The sequence below is a fragment of the Callospermophilus lateralis genome, chromosome 2 (assembly GCF_048772815.1).
Source record: "Callospermophilus lateralis isolate mCalLat2 chromosome 2, mCalLat2.hap1, whole genome shotgun sequence".
Taxonomy (NCBI): Eukaryota; Metazoa; Chordata; class Mammalia; order Rodentia; family Sciuridae; genus Callospermophilus; species Callospermophilus lateralis.
Genome location: NC_135306.1, coordinates 147,249,209 through 147,272,407, shown reverse-complemented (window position 1 = coordinate 147,272,407; position 23,199 = coordinate 147,249,209). Strand labels below are relative to the sequence as shown.

Below are 23,199 nucleotides of genomic sequence, written 5' to 3'. Positions count from 1 at the left end.
ATAAAATATAAAAGGGGCTAGAGATGTGGCTCAGGGGGTTATGTGCAGCCTGGTACCAAAACAAAAAAGGAAATGTAGCTCAGTGGTAGAGTGCCCCTGAGTTCAAGCCCAGTCCTGAGGCAGTGAAAAAAAAAAAAAAGATGGAACAGTTAATTGTGATATAAATCATATCAAGCATTAGTGGGATGCCCACTACTGAACTACAAACATTCTGATGTCATGGTATACAAGTTAATCATTTCTCTGTCTTCCTTAGCACCTTGCCACATGTTAGATATGCCAGTGTTTTTTTTTTCTTTGTATATACAAAGGCAGTATGGTTAACTCTGTCAGTAAACCATTAAAATAATTAAAAATTATTAAATAATAATTTAATTAAAATAATTAAAAATTATTCTTAAGAGCTTTCCCCCATCCCCTTTTCTTCCAGTTTATACACTAGAACACTTTACCTGAGACATAGACCAAAAGTGAAAGTAAGTCCATGTCCTGGGGGGGGGGGGGGGGCATGTGCATGTGTGTATGAAGGGGGAGGGTATTGGGAAGATGGGGTAATATAGGAGAAGAAAAGGGGCATGGAAAGGTAATAGAGCACAGGCTTTGAAATCAAAGGACATAGACTCTTTAAGTCGTCAGTTTATTACTACATGATGTTGGACAAGTCTCTTTTTTAAGCCAGTTTCTTTGACAATAAAATGGAGCTATTAGTAGCTACACTGCAGAGTTTACAGATTAAATGCCGGTCCACTATTAAGTAAATACTTAATATACTTGAATGAATTAAATGAAAATAATTTCTGAGACTGGTGCAAGTCTAGAAGGAATGTGTCACACTCAGGCTACTGTATCAGAACAGTCACCAGCAGACTCAGCAAGCACTGGAGTCACAGCCCTGCAGGTTCTTTCTCATTTTGGGGGGATAACATGTAACAATCTTCTCTTGTTTTGTCCTAACTTGTTTCCACAGTTTCTTTTCGGAATCTGGCCAGTGATCATGTTTGAGCCTCTCAGGAAGTACTGATGAGATTATTCCACCATTAAAACAAAGACACTTATCATAAACCTGACAGGATAAATAAGAGATATCTAAAGATCTACATATTCAAATACATCATGACCATCACAACAGAGGAGTGATTTTCTAATTAATGCTGCCGCCACAGGGAGGATGAGGAACGGACCTGTGGGATGTTGGCTCCTGGCTTTATCTCATTTGTCCTCCTCATCTTCATCCTAAGATGTTCATAAAGAAACAGATGTGTATTTATATTTTAGAATGCTGGGGAAATTGGGCTTTTCTTAACAGGTTAACAGTTTGTGCTGGTCATAGGAAATTAACCATTTTTCTTTTTGACAGGGTTGCATGTGAATTATACCTTTCTTAATGTTTGATTAAATAATGAAAATAGTCATTAAGTACTGCCAAATCCTATATCCAGATGGCCAGCTGTGACACACCACTTAGCTGTTTCAGCTTTGGTTTATAGTGTTGTCCTATTAACCTCACGGATGATTTTCCAAGATGGGGGGAAAAAGAGAGCTCCCTGTGGGATTATAGATAGTTCTTCACCGTCCATCTTGGTGCTAGGCAGATGGAATAGTATAAGCAAATTCAGACTGGCCGGTGGGTTCAATACTTGTCACCTCCCAGGATTTGCCTTGGGCTCTGAGATATCTGTGGACCATGACCAATCTGAACAGGCGGGTCATCTTTTATCCTTTCTGAAGCTCCACCAGGACACCTACAGCCTGCTGCTCCTCAGTTAAAGGTGGTTGCTCCCTTTGCTTTGATCTTTGCAGATCTTTAAATTGTATCTGTTTTTATGGCTAGGCAAATATGATGGGTGATCTAGCCTACCCATATCCCAGCCTCCTAGCATAACTTATTTGAAGTTATCAGGGAATGTCATAAAATGCTGACTTTTTGCCTCATGTGATATTTTCCAGTTCTCAGAGTTATGCCCAGGGAAGTATGTCAAGTTAACTAGAGATTAAATGGTCAGAATTCTATTTATATAAAGTTTATTAAAATATCTGCTCCTTCATTTTTTGAAGGAAATAGATATAAGGGACAAGTCTCTATTTTAAGCCAGTTTCTTCAATAATAAAATGGAGCTGTTAATAGCTACACTGCAGAGTTTACAGATTAAATGCCCATCTATTATTAAGTAGATGCTTCATCCATTTGAATGGATTAAATGAAAATAATTTCATTAAAAAATTGTAACTTGCATAACATCCAAAGATTACATTGCTAAGAACTAGCAGTAAAATCTCATTGTAAGTCAGGTAGTTATAATTTTGATTTGAATGTATAACAAATTGAATCACTTTTCATAATCAAAAAATGAAGGAGCAGATATTTAACATCTAATGATTACATCTTGAGCTATGGCTTCAAAAGAAAAATTAGTTTTTCTCTTTTGCCAAGTTGGAAAAAACACTCTGTCATTTTTCCAATATTCAGTAAGTAACCTTGATACATAGTCAAAGCCAAAAATTGTTTTCTTCACCTACTGGCCTTAGTTTTAGCCCGAGTACTATTTTCCTTCCCTTAGCATAGCAACATGCTACTGGGCAGATACTTCCATCTACTTTTTTTTTTCCATTTACTTTTGAGCAAGAACAATACCTGCCAAAACGTAAATCCGAAGAGTACCTTGGTTGTGTTTAGAAGGACATAAAACTATGTAGTTCCAGTGCAGTCCATAAAACTTTTTTCTTTTGCCACAAGATTCTAACTTCTGGCTACATTCTCTTCCATCTACCTTTGGCTATCACTTTAGAAAGAATTAGTTTCACACCGTTATATTTTTGTACTGAATGAAGAATCCATGTATGGGAACCAAAAGCACATCCTTCATGACTTCTGCTAACATCATAAGACTGATATTCTGCAGTAGTAAAGTCAGATTAAGAGAGAGCCCTGAAACTGGGCCATTTAGAACCATTTGTTGAATGTTCAATTCAGCCACCACCATTGGTCACTTGAATAAATTGCCCAGCATCTCACTATAGAGACATCTGCACTCCTGATGACTTGTAAGACTAGCCAGTTCTTCAAAGACCTTTATTTCTGTTTTGAGGACATACAGCATGAATGCTCCACATAGAACACTTTATATGTGTTAAGCAGAAATCAGAGGAAAAAAAAAGCCAGGCCTCTTAATTGGCTTTTTAATTTTCCAAGTCAGTTTGTACCTCACCCAGTGGCTCTCTTATTAGCAACAAGTGACACACTCAGTACTTTATATCTGTGCCAAATTGTATGCAAATGTTAATTCACCTTTATTTCAATGGCTTCTTTTTCCTTCTTGGATTCTGGGTAGACATTACAGGATTGGATGCCTACCCACTCCCTTCCCTTCATTTGCTTAGAAAACTTCCTGTTAACTAGAGTGTATAAAAAGCCTGTTTCCTGCTGAGCAAATAATGGTATGTTTGCTTATCACCTGATGTGAAAGGTGCTCATCTGTGAGCTCAAAGCAAATTACATTAATACTTTATTAGGATGTTAAAGAAGCACTTTGCTCATTTGAAGATTTTTCTTGTGTTGTCATTTTCTCTTTAGAAAACTAAAAGCAATTTGACTTTGTTTTAGGGGAAAACTAAGTGAAAAGTGTTTGTGTTAATCTGATTAAGCACTTGTTGGCTACACCCCTTGGAACTTTCATGAAACAGTCCCCACCACCTGAAGTCATCTCTTTTATTTTTGTGATATGCTGATGATTAAGGATCATTTGTTTTTCAGTGATCTTCAAGTGAGAACCAAAATAATAGTATTAAAATAGTTTAAAAGAAGTAGATCGGGTATGATGGTTTAGACATAATGCAAAATTCAACATAAAGCAAAATTCCAGGGTTAATCTGAACTTTCTCTACAGAGAGGATTTTTCTTATACTAAGGAGAGTGAGGTGTGAGAAGGAGGTGTGAGTCAAAGAAAACTAAGAGACCAAAAACTTAAGTGCACAGTGCATGAAATATCTAGGTGCCTATAGAAGTTGTTCTACTGTAATACCAGTACCTTCTGAATTTAGCCAATATCCCTAAAAGTGTCTAAAATTTTAAAGTTTTCTTATGTGTTCTATGAGTTCCATATTGCTTTGCTCTTGAAAACAATTATTTGTTGCTAAAATTGGCAATATTAACTTCTAACCCCACATTTACATAATAGCAAATTCTTCTGGCCTGTGATTTATGATGTGCTGCTAGATACGCATTTGTGTAAAATTGATGTTTCAAAGAGAACCAGTTACAATTGTAATTTGCAGCTATGTGGCTATTTGCGGATCTACCTCTGTCTTACATTATGTGCCATATATCAATGGTATAATATAATTAGTTTGACCACTTATTTTGTTTTTCAATGTCTGAAAATACAGCTTATTCACTGTGCTCTAACCATTTGCAAACAGCAATTAAAACTCTGTGTAATGTACTTAAACCCCTTAATGAAAAAGGCTAGAAAATGAAAAGGGAAACCAGGCGGGTAGTGCATACCTGTAATCTCAGCAGCTCTGAAGATTGAGACAGGAGGATTTCGAGTTCAAAACCAGTCTCAGCAACTTGACAAGGCCCTAAGCAACGTAGTGAAATGCTGTCTCAAAATAAAAATAAAAATAAAAAGGGCAGGGGATGTGTCTCAGTGGTTAAGCACCCCTGCGTCCAATCCCCAGTACCAAAAAATAAGAAAAGAAAAAGGGAGAAAAAAGAATCATAGCATCACAATCCATCTAACTGGAAAATTTCAGTGCTGTTTTTTAGATTGTTGCACTTCCTTTAAGAACAAAGAAACACCGTTTTCTTTTCTTCTTAACATCTAATTGTAGTTCCATGTGGGGGAGTTGCTGGTGTCGCTGAGGTCATGTGAGCATGCCACTAGACTCAACCATTTCTCCAAAACTCTCAGCCCAGTCTGCTGCATATACCCTTGTAAGGCTACTGCTTTACTTGACATTCACATTGAAAATTAACTTAGGTTTGAGGTATGAGACCTTGACACTGTTGAAGGACAAGTAGAAAGTATGAGGGATGACAAGTCTCACCAAAGTACAGTCCTTTCCTGATAGAGCAGCAAAGTAGAAGACTTTAAGCAGTAGTGTTTAGCTACAGAATTTCTGTCATTGATAAATATTTGATAAACATTTGGAGTAAAAGCTAAGCAGTACTGGCCCCATTTCAGTGCACTGTAAATATCTAATATTGTTTCTTAATGTCTTCATTTATCATTAAGTCCTGTAAATTACTCTCTGTTTAGATTGGCAGTTAGTGTAGAAAAGGTTGATCAGCCAGGTGCAGTGGTTCATGCCTGTAATCCAAGCAACTCAGGAGACTGAGGCAGGAAAATCGTTAAGTTCAAAGTCAGCCTCAGCAATTTAGTGAAATCCTAAGCAACTTTGAGAGACCCTGTCTCAAAACAAAAGATAAAAAAGGCTAAGCATGTGGCTCAGTAATAAAGCACCCCTGGGTTCAATCCCCAGTACCTAAAAGAAAAGATTGGTCACCATATTTCATTCTAAAAAACCCTAAAACCCAAACAAGAAATTTAATTACCGGCCTACAAGTGCCCTAAGCTTCCCCCATTTTTTTTTTCCTCTTGGCAGCTGTCAGTATTATAGCATTCCATCACAGGTCATGCTGTCTACTGTGCTCATTGTGACCTGTTTCATTGCTTATAATAGCACAATGTCAATACTTGAACTAGATTTAGTCTTTGGTAATGTGAATATTCACAGAATTGTCATAAAGCTTTTGAAACTTTTCTGGCAATTGTCACATCTGCAAATCATCACTTTTAAATTAAGTTTACAGAATTAGTTCTAAGGTTACTGCAGAGCACATTTATTAGAGAAATCTTTTAAACATACAAATATAGTTCATTGAGAGATATCAATATTGATTGTGAGATCACCTGCACCTAAAAGAAATTTATAAAAATGTATTGTGTTATAAAAGGGTGCAGACCAGGATTTGGCAAACTGCAGCCCAAGGACCAAATCCAGTCTATGATAGTGTGGCCTGTAAGGCAAGAATGGCACTTACATAAATAAGTGTTATTTAAACAGAAAGAAAGTCAGAAACAGCATTTTCTTGGGCTTTGGCTCTGGGAGTGTGTCTCCCCTGCCCTGGATCATCAGCAAATGAGCAGTGTGGAATATGGAGGCACAGAAGTACCACCTGACTGCGTTTCTCTAGTGTGTACTTGTCAGAATGAAAATATTCTGTGCATTTTCAACTCTACTCCCTCTGTTTTAAATGTAATCAAAGTCTTGTGTTTAATATTTAAACTATAAAATCATTATTTCACATCAGTTTTACTAGATTGGCAATAGCCTGTCACAAAGTGTCTAAACCCCAGAGGAAAAATTACTAAAAGCAAAGTTCATGATTTTATTTGTTTTATAAAGGGAATCTAAACCAGGTGTGGTGGCACATGCCTGTAATCCCAGCAACTCGGGAGGCTGAGGCAGGAGGATCACAAGTTTAAGGCCAACCTCAGCAACTTTCTGCTTCAAAATAAAAATAAAAAATGGCTGGAGATGTGGCTCAGGGGTAGAGTGCCCCTGGGTTTAATCCCCAGTATCACAAAAAAGATCGAAATAAAAAATTAAGGTAATTTTATTTTATACTGTAAAATCCAAACATGCTAGTTGCATTCAGTTTTTGAGTTGACTTCCAGAAATTTAAGATCTATTGACCCTTTTTTTTTTTTCATTTCATATAAAATGTGCCACATGGTAGTTGTCAAGGCCAAAAAAGCTGCTATGGTCATATATCCTTTTTTTTTTTTTTAAACTTTCTAAAAGGACAAGTTCAAGGTTCTTTCCACAGTTGGTTTCTTTGTGGCTCTTCTTTCTAGAGCTAACTTGTGCATACAAATGAATAATCAAGCTTATTCTTAAGAGCTAGAAACTATTAGCAATTTCTGTTTAATGTATCAGTTGGGCACTTTACAATCAAGCATTTCCATACTTTTAATATTTCTAACTTATCAGTATGACCAACAGATAACCCATTCAAATTAATGTTTCCTATTTCATATTTGTAATAAACATTTGCTCTACTAGCTATTATTTAATAAACATATAGATTTATTGAACCTTTATAAGGAACTAACCATTTCCAGGTAATCTCAGATCTGCTCATTCTCTTTTTTCCATTTGATTTGCCAATGCCATAATCATTTTTCTAGAAGAGAGTAGAATAATGTATTTTTATCTAATCTATAATCTAGGCTGTATTTCATCACTCATTACTTATTGTAGGTGAAAGTATTAAATGATACTGTTTCAAATAAGACTCTGGTTATGTTTTGTCCCTGGTTTATATTTAAATTATCAATAAATTTATAAGAGGCAGGACTGTACCTGGGGGACTATACCTCTACACTGCACAGAGGCACCAATTTGAGAAGGATTGGTGGGGACTCAACTTGTCAAGATGCATGCTTGGTAGGTGGCACCCCAGAGGACACACCTTTTGCTAATTTGGTTAAGGGAGCAGTATAGGCCAGCAATGACCTGTTTCATGAGAAGGACATTCAGCAATTATGCTGGGTCTTTTTTGCTATTAGACTCCTGACACTATGCTGCAGTACCTTTCTACGTCAAGCCTTAGTAAGTTACAAGGCTAAAAGCTAACAATTTTACAATTAAACCTTCACGAGGTATAAATATACAGCATCCTCAGCTATAGGAGCTCTAAAGTAAACAACTGATCCTTCCAGCTTTAGTATGAAGGTGGGGATAATCAGGAAGAGAAAAATCATCCTTCCTAAGCCACATGTGTCTATGGTTTCCTCTTTAACAATGACCCAAGTTCCATCTACAAGATGTAAAACAAATTAGAAGTTCTTGCAACTCGTCACTTTGCTAAACCACAGCTTTTCAAATATTAGCTTTCCTAGCCAAGCCTACTGGAATATGGGTAATTTCAGTCACTGCTGACCATATGGTTGATTCTCCACCTAGTCCTTCCTTTGTGTGTCAGGGAGGGGCAGCTTGCCTGGATCAACAGATGGGTGACAACAAGAGGAGAACCAGGAACCTTGCCTGACAGAACATAGAAGTGGATTTATAAAGCAATCTGGGCTTTGTGAAGGGGATAACTGAAAAGGAGATGGTTTGCAGGGCTTAAAAGAGCATTATATCAACACTGCCTATAGTGCGGACTGCTACAATGGACTCCTGAAATGGACTTCAGAAATTTTTCAAAACATCAAGGTAAAGCTCTGGGGATGACATTTTAGACCCTTCTTAACCTCTCTACACCTTTACTCCCAGTGTTTACCCCTTTGTCCACTCTAAACCTTGACTATTTCCCAGAATAGAGTATCTTGTTTAGTCCTCACCCTTTTACACTTCTCCTAGTATGCTGGGGAAACTCCTTACCACCTTCATATACCAAGTGACAAATACACCTGTGAATTTTTTGAATTCCTCCCTACCCCTTGAAGTTGGTGTGATCTTGTGATACTTTGACCAACAAAATATGGTATGAGTGCCCTCATCCTAGACCTGGAGCCCAGGGCTCACCACCTTGGAACCCTGAGACCACTATTCCAGGAAGCAACCTAGGAAGAGAGAGCACAGGGGTGAGGCCAGTCATCTCAGCTGAGCTAGCCCAGGGCTCATCACTACTTGAATAGGAATAGCCATATGAGCAAATCTAGGTGGGTCCAACATAAGAATCTCCCATGAACTCAAAGAATCTAGAGAAATAACGAACAGTGAGTGGCAAAGCCATTAAATTTGTAGGATGCCTTGTTCAGAGCAATAGATGCCTGATATAGTACAGATCTAATGTGGAGTCTTTCCTGGACCCTTCAGGCTCCCTTTCTCCATTTCCCCTTCTGTGTTTTGTGCATGTTACATGATTTTATAATCATTTTGTATCTGGCTTTCATCTCCCAAGACATGGTAAGCCTTTTGAGGATCAGGACTGAGTGATTCATCCTGTGTCCCAACCACTCACAGAAGTCAGGGATGAACCCTTGACTACTTGTCAAATTCAGACTACTCAGGAGCTATGGGTATAGCTCAGTGATAGAGAGCATGCTTAACATGTGCAAGGCCCTGGGTTTGTGCCCACACACACAAAACCACTATGCACAAAAGTCATTAAATGTGTTTAAAAAGTGCTCCTATAGTCAGCTCAGAGGCTCACTCCTGCAATCTCAGCAGCTTGGGAGGTTGAAGCAGGAGGATTGTGAGTTCAAAGCCAGCCTCAACAACTTAGCAAGGCCTTAAAGCAACTTAGCAAGATCCTGACTCTAAATAAAATGTAACTTAAAATTGGATGCGGGGTGGCTGAGAATGTGGATCAGTGGTTAAATACCCCTGGGTTCAAATCCTGGTACAACAACAACAAAAAAAATCCTATTGAACATTTTTCATGCAATCCATTCAACAAAGATTTCAAAGCACATCCTATATTAACAGAATAGGTGCTACACCCAGCCAGAATAGCTCTCAATCAAGCAGGGATAACTGATTGACGCAGCGCATCATTAGAACAGTTCAGTACAGTCATGTATATTACTTGGAGAACACTCAGCAATTGCTAGGTGGAGAGGTCAAGAAGAGTCTCCTAGATGGGGCTGAGGTTGTGGCTCAGTGGTAGAGTGCTTGCCTCAGCACCACATAAAAATAAATAAAGGTATTGTATCCAACTAAAACTAAAAAATATTTTTTAAAAAAGTCTCCTAGAAAAAGATTTAAATCTGAGATTAATCTTAAAGAGAAAGTAGGCAGTCACATTGGCTAAGGAAGCATGTGGATGTCCTACCCCTGAGGAGGAGGGAGGAAGGAGGATGGCGTGGATTGGTCAAATGCAAGGATACTGAACTAAGCCACCTTCCTGGGGGTGGAACCTAGAATGTTAGGCAAAGGATCCGTTCCAGTTTGGGGAGGGCTCCTGTCTTCTCTCAGACATGCAAGGTAAGATGGGGACCCGGGTTTTTTCCTATTGGGAAGGAGGTACATTTTCCTTCTCCCACTCCCTTCACCTTACAGCACCAAGCAAGAACCAGAGGGAGCTCAAGGAGAAAGGAACCAGGACTCAGCACTGCATGGGTCCAGTGTAGCAGAACCCAGTGGTTAGGACTTCACAAGATTTCTTTGCCTCCCACATCTGCTGTACAAATACTGCCCCATGAATTCCCCGGAGTGGTAGGGGGCCAGTGGGTGGCACAGGAATTTGCTTCAGCCATAATGGCTTCAAATCAGTGGCAGGAATAACCAAAATAGTTCCTGGAAAAAGAAGAGAGGAATTCTAGGCAGAGTGAATAGCATAAAAAAGCATAAAACAGTAAGAGTGAAGAAACACCTGCAGTTGGAACTCTACAAAGGAACTTTACACCACACTGTGTGAGACTGCAGGACAGTCTCATATAAAAATGATCGGCTCAACCCACAAACACAGTGTTAGCCAACTGCTTACATGGCTGTGGTGCTTATTTCACATCATGCATGGATCTGCACAAATTAACTCAATCCTGAGACACTGAGATGAATAACCTGCCTGAGATTCCACAGTAAGAAACCTGATGCTCAAAGGGGTCAAATAAATGGCAGATCTGTCCTCTTTCAACAACTTTTCGAACTCTGAAGCCATGGCACCTACAAGGAGACAGGATCTGTTGCCCTGGACTTACCATGAGGTGGTACTGGAGCTGAGTCCTGAGAGACAAAGGAGCAGGGCCAGCCAAGATTAAATTGTGGGCCTCCAGGGCACCTGGAGAGTGCTTTGGGAAAAGAGAAGTCCAGCAAAAAGAACCATAGAGAGGGCGCCCAATGCTTCCCAGCAAGTCTAAACCTGCAGCATAGCGTCCAAAAACAGAGCTGAGCAAGTGACCGCTGCCTGCAGGAACGGGACCTGGCTCCTCACCTTTTCCTCTCATATCAAAAGTTGGCTGTGATTCAGTTTCCTGGGTCAGGTTTATTAAAGTAAATGCACATGTCGTAAAATAAGATTCAGTGTTGCATTAAGGCTGAGGTGAGATTATGTCTTTCTAGAAATGATTTGGTGTTGGCTGGGGAAGACAAGGGAACATTCTAAATATTTTTAGTTGTAAATGAACACAATACCTTATTTTATTTTTATGTGGTACTGAGGATCGAACCCAGTGCCTCACATGTGCTAGACAAGTACTCTACCAATGAGCTACAATCCCAGCCCCAATGATTATTTTAACTAGTATTTGTAAGGCGCTCTTGGCCCCACCAAATTAGTATTTCATTAAGAGTATTCACTTTCTTAATTTTTCAGATGAGGAAACTGAAAGGAGCTGGGACACAAGCCCAGTTATTCACACTCCAAATTCTATTTTCACTCATTTTTTTATTGTTTTATTCATAAACTGCCCCAAAAGTGCCAGGCACAGGACTCTGCACTGAGTACCTATGATGGTAATAGGCATAGCTCATCTCCTCACTCCTCTTCCCTTGGTGCACCAAACACTGAAGCAGACCCAGGTGAAGAATGATACTTACAGCTAGCGTTTCTGTCTGGGAAGTTAGATCTCTGACGTATCTATGAGGTTCTCTCACTTGTCTTGGACCAGAGAATGAGAAGGCGTTGAGTAGGCAAGAGTGCCAGGTGGTCAGTCCAGGTAGGCGAACAGCAAGAAAAAGCTTCAGAGTAGGAAGAGGCTCGGCAGCTGCAGGCTGCAACTTGGCTGATGGTCAGGGAAGATGGCACCCAGGAAAGATGGGGAAAAGATATAAGGAATGGCATGAACATCTGCACAGTTCAGAGACCTCTCATCTGCAGCAGAGGAGGGTTAGGATGAAGGGAGAAAGTGGGAGGAGAGATCATGCAGGAGGCTATGTCATCACAGCAGGAGATGCAGGGGTGCATTGGCTGTTGAAAGGGGGAATGGAAAGACATAGGTTGATGAAATACAAGTTAGAAGTGACTGGGCTTAGTGCAGAAATGAAGGAAAGGTGGGAGTCCATTGAGGTTTTTGGCTTGAACAACATGGTTAAGGAGATCATGCTGAACAAAGGTGAAAAGCTGATCTAAGACAGAGACCTCCTACTACTGAAATCACTAGATAGGGAACTGAGAGCAAAGGGAAGTGAGACGTGGTCAAAGATGAAGGGGGAAAGTCAGGAGAGTTAACAAAGAAGTGTTTTTTTAAGAAGGGAGTGTCGGGGAGAGAAGGAGAGGGAAAGGGGAGGTACTGGAGAACAAAATTGGCCAAATTGTTATACTGTGTGCATGTACAAATATGTAATGGATTCCACAATTATGTAAAATTGCAGTGCTCTAGTGAAGAAAAAAAAGAAATGGCAATGCCCCATGCATGGCAGAACTCAATGTCAAAGTTTAACAGGACATAATTAAAAATGGGATTTGTCCTGTGAGGTCTTTAGGAAGTCCTCACCTGAGGCACACTGGGCAGGCTACATGCAGGACAGACCCTGACCTGCATGTAGGGGACAGCAAGTAATAACCTAAGTAGAAACAGAAACAGGTGGGACTGGAGGGCTGACAAAAAGTCATATTGGATATTGGTATCAATACTAGTGGTCATTAATGCTCATTTAATGCTCACAACAACCCCCAGGGTGGGAATTTACTGTTAGATGAGAACACTCAGACCCAGAGATCTGAACTGCCTTGTTCAGATGATACAGTTCTAAGTTGGGAAGCCAGAATTCTGTGTACTTCACTGCTGTGGCCTCATACTTTTTTTGACTGGCCCCAACGTGGGGAATAGATTAAAAGATCCAGGCAAGACAGGGATGGGGAGGAGGGAACAAACATGAGAGAGGTGTAGGATGCACAATCAACAGGATGTGGGAAGTGGAGTAAGCTAGAGCAGAGGAGAGAGGACTTCTGATTGAAGCAGCTGGATGAACACTGGTACCAATGACTGAGGATACAGATTCACAGCAAGATGGAGATTGACTTTGGACATGATGAGTCTGCTGGGCCTGGATGACTTCCAGGGTGAGCCCAGGCAATGAGATACACAGAGGTGCAGGTCAGAAGAAAGTTCTGGACTGTAAGTGACCTGAGATACCTCAATGTAATATTGAATTTTGGTTTCTTTTTATATCTTAGCAGCAGCGTTAAAAAAAAATGGTTCCGCATGCCTGTAATCCTAGCAACCCAGGACGCCAAAGCAGAGGATCCCAAGTTCAAGGCCAGCCTCAGCAATTTAGTGAGACCCTGTTTTCAGAATAAAAACCAAAAATAAATTTTAAAAAAATTTAAAGGACCAGGAATGTAACTCAGTGGTAAAGCGTCCCTGGGTTCAATTCCCAGTACCAAAAGGAAAAAGAAAGGGCTGGGGCACTGTGCTGGGAGAAACACAATAGCACAAGAGTGTCATCCCCATGATGTCGAAATCCCGCCCCCCTTATCTCTGACTTGGTATCCCCACAGATGGCTTTTCCCTGCCGAAGGACCATGAATCCCAAGACTCTGGCCTGCCTTCTAGTGGGCATGAGTTTCTTGGCACTTCGCCTCTGGCTCCTCCAAGCCCCGAGGTCCCAGCAGGAACAGAAAGGGGAGGGCCCCACGGACGCTAGCGACACTCCCGCTGCTGCGGAACAGCCCGCTGCGCTCCAGCTCCACCAGGGGCTCCCGTGCGTGGCCAATGCCTCCGCGAACCGCACTGAAGACTTCGAGCAGCTACCGGCAAGGATCCAAGACTTTCTGCGGTACCGCCACTGCCGCCACTTCCCACTCCTCTGGGACGCGCCAGCCAAGTGCGCGGGCCGCCGCGGCGTCTTCCTGCTCCTGGCGGTGAAGTCGTCGCCCGCGAACTACGAGAGGCGTGAGCTCATCCGTCGCACGTGGGGACAGGAACGCAGGTACAGAGGGCAGCAAGTGCGCCGCCTCTTCCTGCTGGGGACCCCGGCGCCGGAGGAGGCGCAGGCGCCGCAGCTCGCCGAGCTGGTGCGCCTAGAGGCGCGCGAGCACCGCGACATGCTGCAGTGGGCCTTCGTCGACACCTTCCTCAACCTCACGCTCAAGCACGTGCACCTGCTCGACTGGCTGGCGGCGCGCTGCCCGCAGGCCCGCTTCCTGCTCAGCGGCGACGACGACGTCTTTGTGCACACAGCCAACGTGCTTAGCTTCCTAGAGACACAGTTGCCCGACCGCCACCTCTTCACCGGGCAGCTCATGGACGGCTCAGTGCCCATCCGGGACAGCTGGAGCAAGTACTTTGTGCCCCCACAGCTCTTCCCTGGGAAGGCCTACCCAGTGTACTGCAGCGGCGGCGGCTTCGTCCTGTCCCGCCACACGGCCCGGGCCCTGCGCACAGCGGCACGCCACACCCCTCTCTTCCCCATAGATGACGCCTACATGGGCATGTGCCTGCAGCGCGCTGGCCTACAGCCTAGTGGCCACGAGGGCATCCGGCCCTTTGGCGTGCATCTGCCCGGCGCCCAGAAGCCCTCCTTCGACCCCTGCATGTACCGCGAGCTGCTGCTAGTGCACCGCTTCGCGCCCTATGAGATGCTGCTCATGTGGAAGGCACTTCACAACCCGGCGCTGAGCTGTGGCCGGGGACACAGGGTTTCCTGAGGCTGAATAGGCTGCTCTACGCTGGGTTGATGAGTGGCCTCAGCCGCCAGGGCCTCCCGGTGTATGATGAGAATGCGTCTCCCCTGCTCTGATACATTGCCCTGCCCAGCTGGTGCATCTGAATCCCACCTTCACCTTGAAACCACCGCCGAGGAAGGGTCTGGAATATTCTCCTGGCCCCATCTTCAGGGCTTCTGATCTTATAGGTCTGTAGAGGCCCCAAACATGTACGTGGTGGTTTTGGTTGGGTTCCTTGGGTGGTTCTAAGGTGCAGCTTAGATTGAGGACCGCTGGGTCTGTGATGTCTGCATACCCTCCCAAGCCCAGCACCATTGCTCCTCCGCGAGCCTTCAGCATACCTCGCTCCCACGTTCTGCTCGTCATGAACAATGGAATAAGGGAGGTGTGGGGGCCAGGATCAATTTCACCTGTCACGTGCGATACAAATATTTGTTGAGTTTCCTTCTCAAATGAGTTAAACCAGAGCTAGACTGACAATCATCAGATGGCTGCCCTCTCCCAGAAGCCACTTTACATTTGGAACTGAGGAGCATTAATAGCATTCCTGCCGGTATACCTCAGTACCATGAGAGGTCAAAAAAAGCCTCACGGTGCAAAATAGAAACTGAGACCCAGTCAGGACAGGAGGAAGAAGCGCTATCTAGGCGACCTTTCCCCCAGCCCTGATCATGGACCCCCAGTAGCCACAGCAAACTTGACCTTTGCTGGCCTTGCTTATAAGCAGGTCATAGCAAGTACTTCCTGAATGCTTTAGGGATGAATGAATGAGCAAATGAGTACCCTTTTGTTCTAGTGGTGTGAACTGTATCTGTGAGAACACTGTGTTGGTTTCCTGTTGCTGCTGTAGCAAATTCCCACAAACTTGACAGCTTGAAGTCACCCCCATTTATTATAGTATGTTCTATCATCCAACACTGGTTTCACTAGGCTAAAATCAGGGTGTTGGTAGGACAGCATTTCCTTCTGGATGCTGTAGGGGAGAACACATAAGATAAGGGGAAAGTACAATAAATTTGACTAATATAGCTTTTAGAATTTCTGTTTATCAAAAGATGCCATAAATCAGGCATGGTGGTGCACACCTGTAATCCCAGCAATTTGGAGACTAGTTTGAGGCCAGCCTTAGCAATTTAGCAAGGTCCTAAGCAACTAGAGAAACCCTGTCTCAAAATAAAAAAAATTAAAAAAGGACTGTGGCTGTAGTTCAGTGGTAGAGCACTCCTGGGTTCAATCCCCAGTACAAAAAAAAAAAAAAAAAAGGATGCCATAAGAGAAGCCCCTCAGGAGACTGCAGGAGGATGGCAAGTCAAGGCCAGCCTGGGCAACTCAGCCCAGATACTTGCCTCCAAACAAATAAAAAGGGTCTGGGGATAAGGCTCAGTGAAAGAACACCCCTAGGTTCTACCCCTAGTACCAAAAAACAACTACAACAAACAAACAAAAAATAACAATGTTATGTCTCTGTACTTTGCTTCTGTAGCCAAATCTTTCTCTAACTCTTCTGCCTTCTCCTTCCCTGGTGCTGGATATCAAACCCACGTCCTGGAGTATGCTAGGCAAATTCTCTATTTCTTCCACTTGTAAGGACACAGTGATTACACAGGAACCATCTGAATGGTCCAGGATTCTCTTCCTATTTTAGAACCAGTTGATTAGCAACCTTTGCTCCATCAATAGCCTCCCTTCCCTTTGCCATGTAACCTAATACACTCAGGTTTCAGGGACTAGGGTGAGGACATCAAGGGAACCATTATTCTACCTACCATTGTGCCCAATAAATATTTATGGAATAAATGAACCATAATGAAAAAATGAGCAAAAATGAGTAAAAGATGTATTGTACTTCCTTCTCATAGACCTCTTTGATGCAGACTCTCATTTTGGATGACTGTGTCATTAATCTTGAATTCCCTGCCCCAGATGCCATTTGCCCAGTACTTAAAAGAGACAGTAAAACAAGAAGACAGAAGGCATAAGTATCTTCTGGAAAATGAATTCTGTTTCCGCAATATCCTCCCATTTCCCTGACCTGTGAGGGATTATCCCCATCTTACTGGAAAAATTCAGATTCAGTAACTTCATGGCTTAGGTGTGTCCGAAAACTGCAGTTATGGGTCTGCTGTGTGATTCTGGGTCCTGGTCAGTCTGTCTCTGTAGCTGGGTCGCTAGAGTGGTCCGGGGTGGTCCGGGTGCTGGGATGGCCACGCGGCCGTAGAATCCTGGCATCGCCTGCAGCCACTTGGCAATCAGGGGCATCTGGTGCCACCAACCCTGCACATACTGCCCGGCTCCCTGAGCTCATGCGCCAAAATACCGCCAGGGGGCGCGACCCACACACCATGGGTCATAGACGTTGCTCTTCGTTCTAATAGGGACTGGCCGTCAGTCGCTTGCGTCCCTCCAGGACTGCAGGACACCAGGCTGGTGAACTATGCTGAGGACTCTGGGAGCGGGGGGGGGGGGGGGGGGGGGCGGGGGGGATTCAGGCAACTTGGGTTCCCAGGGAGTCTATGAGCAGCCGGAGCTCCCAGTGCTCTCATTAGACTTGCAGCTGGGGAGGACGATCAGTTCAGCCTCTACTCCTCTACTCCTCTACGCGCCCTCATCCCACCAGCGAGTGCTCCCGAATCCCTTCATGAGTCAAGCCTGATTGACACTCAAACCTCCCAAGGACCCCACGAGTAGGGAAAACGACGCACCTGTCTCACTCACGAACATAGATGCAAAAGACCTACATTAAAATACTAAGAAACGAAATGCAGCGCTAAAGGAGAATGTATCAGGATTCAAACTGGGTATCCCAGTCCAGTTGGGTTTAGAATTACAAGATCAATCATGGGCTGAGGGTGTACCAGAGCTTGCCTGCTGGAGGTTCAGGTTTGATCTCCAGCACGGAGTTGAGGGGGGGTTCACAATTGATAGATAACACAGGAAGATACTTCTGTGATATATCACATCAAGAGAAATATGAGCATCTGAGATGTTCTGGGAAAAGTTTAATAAAATTCCGCATCCAAAAACAGTTTGCAATTTTTTAAAATTCAGCTTAAAAAAATTCAACATCCATTCATGATTCTAAAGAAAACCTTAGGGGTTAGGGGCTGGGGTTGTGGCTCAGAGGTAGAGCGCTCACCTAGCATGCGTGAGGCACTGGGTTCCATCCTCAGCACCACATAAAAAAAAAATAAAAAATAAAGATATTGTGTCCACCTATAATTAAAAAATAAATATATAAAAAAAGAGAAAACCTTAGGGGTGGGGGCTGGGGTTCGGTGGCAGAGCCCTCACCTAGCACGTGTGACGCACTGGGTTTGAGTCTCAGCACCACATAAAAATTAAAAAATGAAGGTATTGTGTCCATCTACCTAAAAAATAAATTAAAAATTAAAAAAGAAAAGAAAACCAGGGTGAAAGCATTCCTTTAGGTTAGGAACAAGACAGAATGTGCCCATCATCTCTTCATGGCCACTTCTGTTCAACATTCCCAGGACTCAAGAATGCAGCATAAAAAAATAGTCAGATGGGTAGGTCAGTGGTAAAACATCCTGGGTTCAGTCTTCAGTACCAAAGGGGGAGGGAGTGCATCAAGACAAGAAAAAAGCCTGGGCAGTGGCACACACCTGTAATCCCAGCGATTTGGGAGGCTGAGGCAGGAGGATTGCAAATTCAAAGCCAGCCTCAGCAATTTAGTGAGGCCCTAAGCAAATCAGTGAGACCCTGTCTCTAAATAACAAAATAAATAAATAAAAAGAGCTGGGGATGTGGCCCAGTGGTTAAATGTCCCTGGGTTCAAACCACGGTACCCCCCCCAAAAAAAAAAGTACAACAAAGTGAAACCTTTAAAACCTTGGAAGTTTACAATTCTATCCAATCCAAGTTCCTCTTTCTATATACAAATTAAGATATTCTCTCCATTCTGAAATGAAATTTTCAGATGATATAATCTGCCCACATACATTTTTAAATCAACCTAGTGCTCTAATTTTAAGCAAAATAAAATACATTAAGATAAAAATAATATACATTTTGAAGCAGGATTCAGCGGTGCAAACCTGAAATTCCAGTTACTCAGGAGGCTGAGGCAGGAGGATCACAAGTTCAAGCCTATCCTGGACAATTCAGTAAGACCATATTCCAAAAATAATTTTTTTAAAAAAGCTGGGGGTGGATCTCAGTGGTAAAATGTTTGCCTAGCATGTGTGAGGCCCTGGGTTCAATCCCCAGCCTTGCAAATTAACAACAGCAACATGAATTTTGATGTGTAAATTCTTGAGCTTAACAACAACAGAAAAAATCCCTGAAAATTTCCAAAACTCCCTCTAGGGGACATCATACTTCCTTGAGATGTGTTGGTCTACATAGAAAATCTGCTTCCCTATTTGCAGGTAAATGATTGGAGCTGGAGAATATAATGCTAAGTTAGCCAGTCCCCAAAAGCCAAATGCCAAATGTCTTCTCTGATTTAAGGATGCTGATTCATAATGAGGATGGGCGGGCAGCATGGGAGGAATAAACTCTAGATAGGGCAAAGGAGAGGGAGGGGAAGCAAGGGAAAGGGAGGGGGCATGGGGGTAGGAAAGACGGTGGAATGAGATGGACATCATTACCCTAAGTAATTTATGAAAACAGGAATGGTGTGACTCTACTTTGTGTACAATCAGAGACATTAAAAATTGTGCTCTATTTGTGTAATATGATTTGCATTCTGCTGTCACATATAACAAATTAGAATAAATAAAATAAAATAATTTTTAAAAAATCTGCCTCGCATACACAAAACACCAACAGAAATGGATTAAATTAGTAAGAAAATATACCAAATTTTTCAAATGAAAAATCAATATTTAGAAATCAACTTAATTTCTGTAAAGTAGCAACAGTCAGAAAATTCATTTTTTAAAAGTACCATCTGGGGCAACTCAGGTGGCTGAGGCAAGTTCAAAAGGAGCCTGGACAATTTAGTGAGACACTGTCTCAAAAAATAAAAAAGGGCTGGGGATCTAGCTCAGTGGTAAAGTGCTTACACACCCAATACCAAAAATAAATAAACAAAAATAAAATTATAAAGAGCCAGGTGCAGTGGTGCATGCCTGTAATCCCAGCAGCTCGGGAGGCTGAGTCAGGAGGATCATGAGTTCAAAGCCAGCCCCAGCAACATCGAGGCACTAAGCAACTCAATGATACCCTGTCTCTATATAAATACAAAACAGGGCTGGGGATGTGGCTCAGTGGTTGAGTGCCCCTGAGTTCAATCCTGGGTACCCTCCCAAAAAAATAAAGTAAAATGGGCTGGGGATTTAGCTCAATTATTATTATTATTATTATTATTATTATTATTAAATATTAAGTACCCTTTTAGCTGGGAATGTAGCTCAGTGACAGAGCACTGGCATAACATTTATGATTCAATTCAGCACCACAAAAAATAAAAATTAAAAAATAAATAAAAGTACCATGTATAACAAAAACAAAAGAGTACTTAGGACTGGATCTAAAAAAAAGATGAGAGAAAATAATTTCAAAGTATTTAAAGATATTTCTTTAAATGAGATGGGGGTATAGTCCAGCAGTAGAGTGCTGCTTGTGTGGGTAGGGCCCTGCGATCAGTCCCCAGCACACAACACATAAACTCATGTAGAAAGAGATCAGGTGATGAGGGACCCCCAACACCCTGAGTCCCTTGAATCTTCACCACAAGCAGAAAATGGGAGCGATTTCATCCCCATTTGGCAAATGTGGAGGCTGAGGCCCAGGGAATGACCTTCCCAGAGTCGCATGAATCTGCTGGCACTGAGGACTATGGGCCCAGGTCTCCTGCCTGCCATTCCTGGGCCATGGCCACTGCACCAGTCACCACACTTGATATCAAGTCACCCCCCAGGCTGGAGCTACAAAAGCCAGAGGCCCAGCCTCCAAGCTTCAGAGAGGAGGAGGCAGACAGCAACTTGACTGTCTATTCCCTAGGCACCCCAGGAGTGCTCTATCTCCCACAGTTTCCCAGAATCCAAATTTCAATTAAAAATAAAAGGTGCAGGGGCTGGGGCTGGGGCTCACTGGCAGAGCACTTGCCTAGCACGCCTGAGGCACTGGGTTCAATCCTTAGCACCACATAAAAATAAAACAAAGGCATGCTGTCCATCTACGACTACAAAAAAGAAAAAAGATTCACATATGAAGGGATGGGTAGGAACAGCCACAGCATTTCTCATGCTGGGTTGAGGGTATAGCTCAGTGGTAGAGCCCTGGCCTAGCATGTGCGAGGCCCTGGGTTCCATCCCCAGCAACACACACACACACACACACACACACACACACACGCATTGTTCATGCCTTCATTGGAAAGAAAACCTCCTTGCTCCTTGCCATCTTAGTGGCACTTGGAGCTGAAGGCAGTAGCCCTTTGAGGTGACACACCAGGCAGAGTTGAGGGCACAATTCCTAGGTGAAGCCCACCCCAGTTTCCCCTGCCTCATGCCACAACTACCCATTTCCCCAAAGAAGAAAACGAGCAAATTAGGCTAGGCATAAAGGTACATGCTGTAATCCCAGCTACTCCGGAGGCTGAAGCAGGAGGATCATAATTCTAAGACCAGTCTGGGCAACTTAGTGAGACTCTGTCTCAGGAAAAAAAGAAAAGAAAAAAAAATGAAGTGGGGAGGTCACTGGGGATGTAGCTCATTGGTAGAGTACTTCCCTATCATGAGTGAGGCCATAGGCACAATCTCTAGCACCAGAAAATAAATAAATAAAAAGCATTTTACTACCTCCAGGGGGAAAAAAGCTAGAAAATGTCATTTTAAAAAAAATACAGGGGCTGGGGATGTGGCTCAAGCAGTAGCGCGCTCGCCTGGCATGCGTGCGGCCCAGGTTCGATCCTCAGCACCACATACAAACAAAGATGTTGTGTCCGCCGATAACTAAAAAATAAATATTAAAAAAAAAAATTTCTGTCTCTCTCTCACTCTCTCTTTAAAAAAAAAAAAAAAATACAGATACCGAGTAATGGCACATATCTACAATCCCAGGCACTAGGAAGACTGAGGCAGGAAGAGCACAAGTTCAAGGCCTGATTTATCTCAAAATATTTAAAGGACTGGGGCTGTATCTCAGTGTTAAAGCACCTCTGGGTTTAATTCCTCCCAGTACAAAAAAAAAAGAAAAGAAAAGAAAGAAAGAAGAAAGGAAAAGAAAAAAGACAATGTTCATGATATCTGGAACTGTTCAATAGTTCAGGGAAAAAGTGCAAATGTATGGGGGGAAGGAGAGAAAGCAAAGATGGCAAAATATTGGTAAAAATAAGAGACCCAGAATAGCTAAAGCAAACTTTAGCAGGAAGAGTGAAGCAAGTGGCATTACTATACCAGACCCTAAACTATACTACAGAGCATTCAGCACGACAATGTATCCAGGGACACAGCCACATCAATGCTTATAGTAGCACAATTCACAATAGCTAAACTGTGGAACCAACCTAGATGCCCTTCAGTAGATGAATGGATAAAAAAAAAATGTGGCATATAAACACAATGGAATATTACTCAGCAATAAAAGAGAATAAAATCAAGACATTTGCAGGTAAATGGTTGGAGTTAGAGAAGATAATGCTAAATGAAGTTAGCCAATCCCAAAAAAACAAATGCCGAATGTTTTCTCTGATATAAGGAGGCATCATGATTCATAGTAGGATAGGGAGGGAGAGCATGGGAGGAATAGATGAATTCTAGATAAGGAAGAGGGGTGAGAGGGAAAGGGAGGGGGCAGAGGATTAGCAATGATGGTGGAATGTGATGGACATCATTATCCAAAGTACATGTATGAAGACTCGAATTGGTGTGAAAATATACTTTGTGTACAACCAGAGACATGAAAAACTGTGCTCTGTATATGTAATTGGAGTAGTAATGCATTCCACTGTCATATATTAAAAATTTTTTAAAAATTAGTAAATCCAAGCTAAAAGTATAAGGATACTCATCATTTTATTTTTTTTTTTCCCTTTTCTACAGGTTGACATTTTAAAGAATATAGTCGGGAGAAAATATCACACACAATAACAACCAAACTAGGAGGCTGAAGCAGGAGGATCACAGTTTGCAACCAGCCTCGACAACTTACTGAGACTGTATCAAAAAAGGGTGAGGGGGGGGCTGGGGATGTGGCTCAAGCGGTAGCGCGCTTGCCTGGAATGCGTGCGGCCCGGGTTCAATCCTCAGCACCACATACAAAACAAAGATGTTGTGTCCGCCAAGAACTAAAGAATAAATATTAAGAAAAATTCTCTCTCTCTCTCTCTCTCTCTCTCTCTCTCTCAAAAAAAAAAAAAAAAGGGTGAGGGGGCAGGCGGCTGGGGTTGTATGGAGAACTTGCTTCCCACATGTGAGGCACTGGGTTTGATCCTCAGCACCACAGTAAAAAAATAAACAAAATAAAGATATTGTGTCCATCTATAACTTAAATTCTTTTTTAATTTAAAAAAGCTCTGGGGATATGGCTCAGCGGCAGAGGACCATTGGTTTCAATCCCCAGAAATGGGAGACTATCTGTGAAAAAAATAAAATAAGAACGTAAACAATGATCTAAATAAAACGATTGTTCATGTTCTTATATACAACCACATAATATTACATATCTAA

At 42.5% G+C, this 23,199-nt stretch overlaps 2 protein-coding genes across 5 annotated transcripts in view; both read left to right on the top strand.

Annotated features, from left to right (window-relative positions):
* Window positions 1-22,685, top strand: part of Acer3 (alkaline ceramidase 3) — a 201,961-nt gene extending 179,276 nt beyond the window's left edge. For 3 of the 4 annotated variants that reach the window (XM_076846601.2, XM_076846597.2, XM_076846600.2), the window contains 2 exons: window positions 431-476; window positions 968-1,416. In XM_076846601.2, the coding sequence (XP_076702716.1) occupies window positions 431-476; window positions 968-1,021 (100 nt within the window). In that variant the 3' untranslated portion in view covers window positions 1,022-1,416. Of the gene's footprint in view, window positions 1-430; window positions 477-967; window positions 1,417-22,572 lie in introns of those variants that run through there. The other variant, XM_076846599.2, reaches the window with a different exon arrangement.
* On the top strand, window positions 13,397-16,511 carry B3gnt6 (UDP-GlcNAc:betaGal beta-1,3-N-acetylglucosaminyltransferase 6). Its single transcript, XM_076843952.2, has one exon. The coding sequence runs from the start codon at window positions 13,397-13,399 to the stop codon at window positions 14,543-14,545; it is 1,149 nt and encodes a 382-aa protein (XP_076700067.1). The 3' UTR covers window positions 14,546-16,511.
* Window positions 22,686-23,199: the final 514 nt, after the last annotated feature.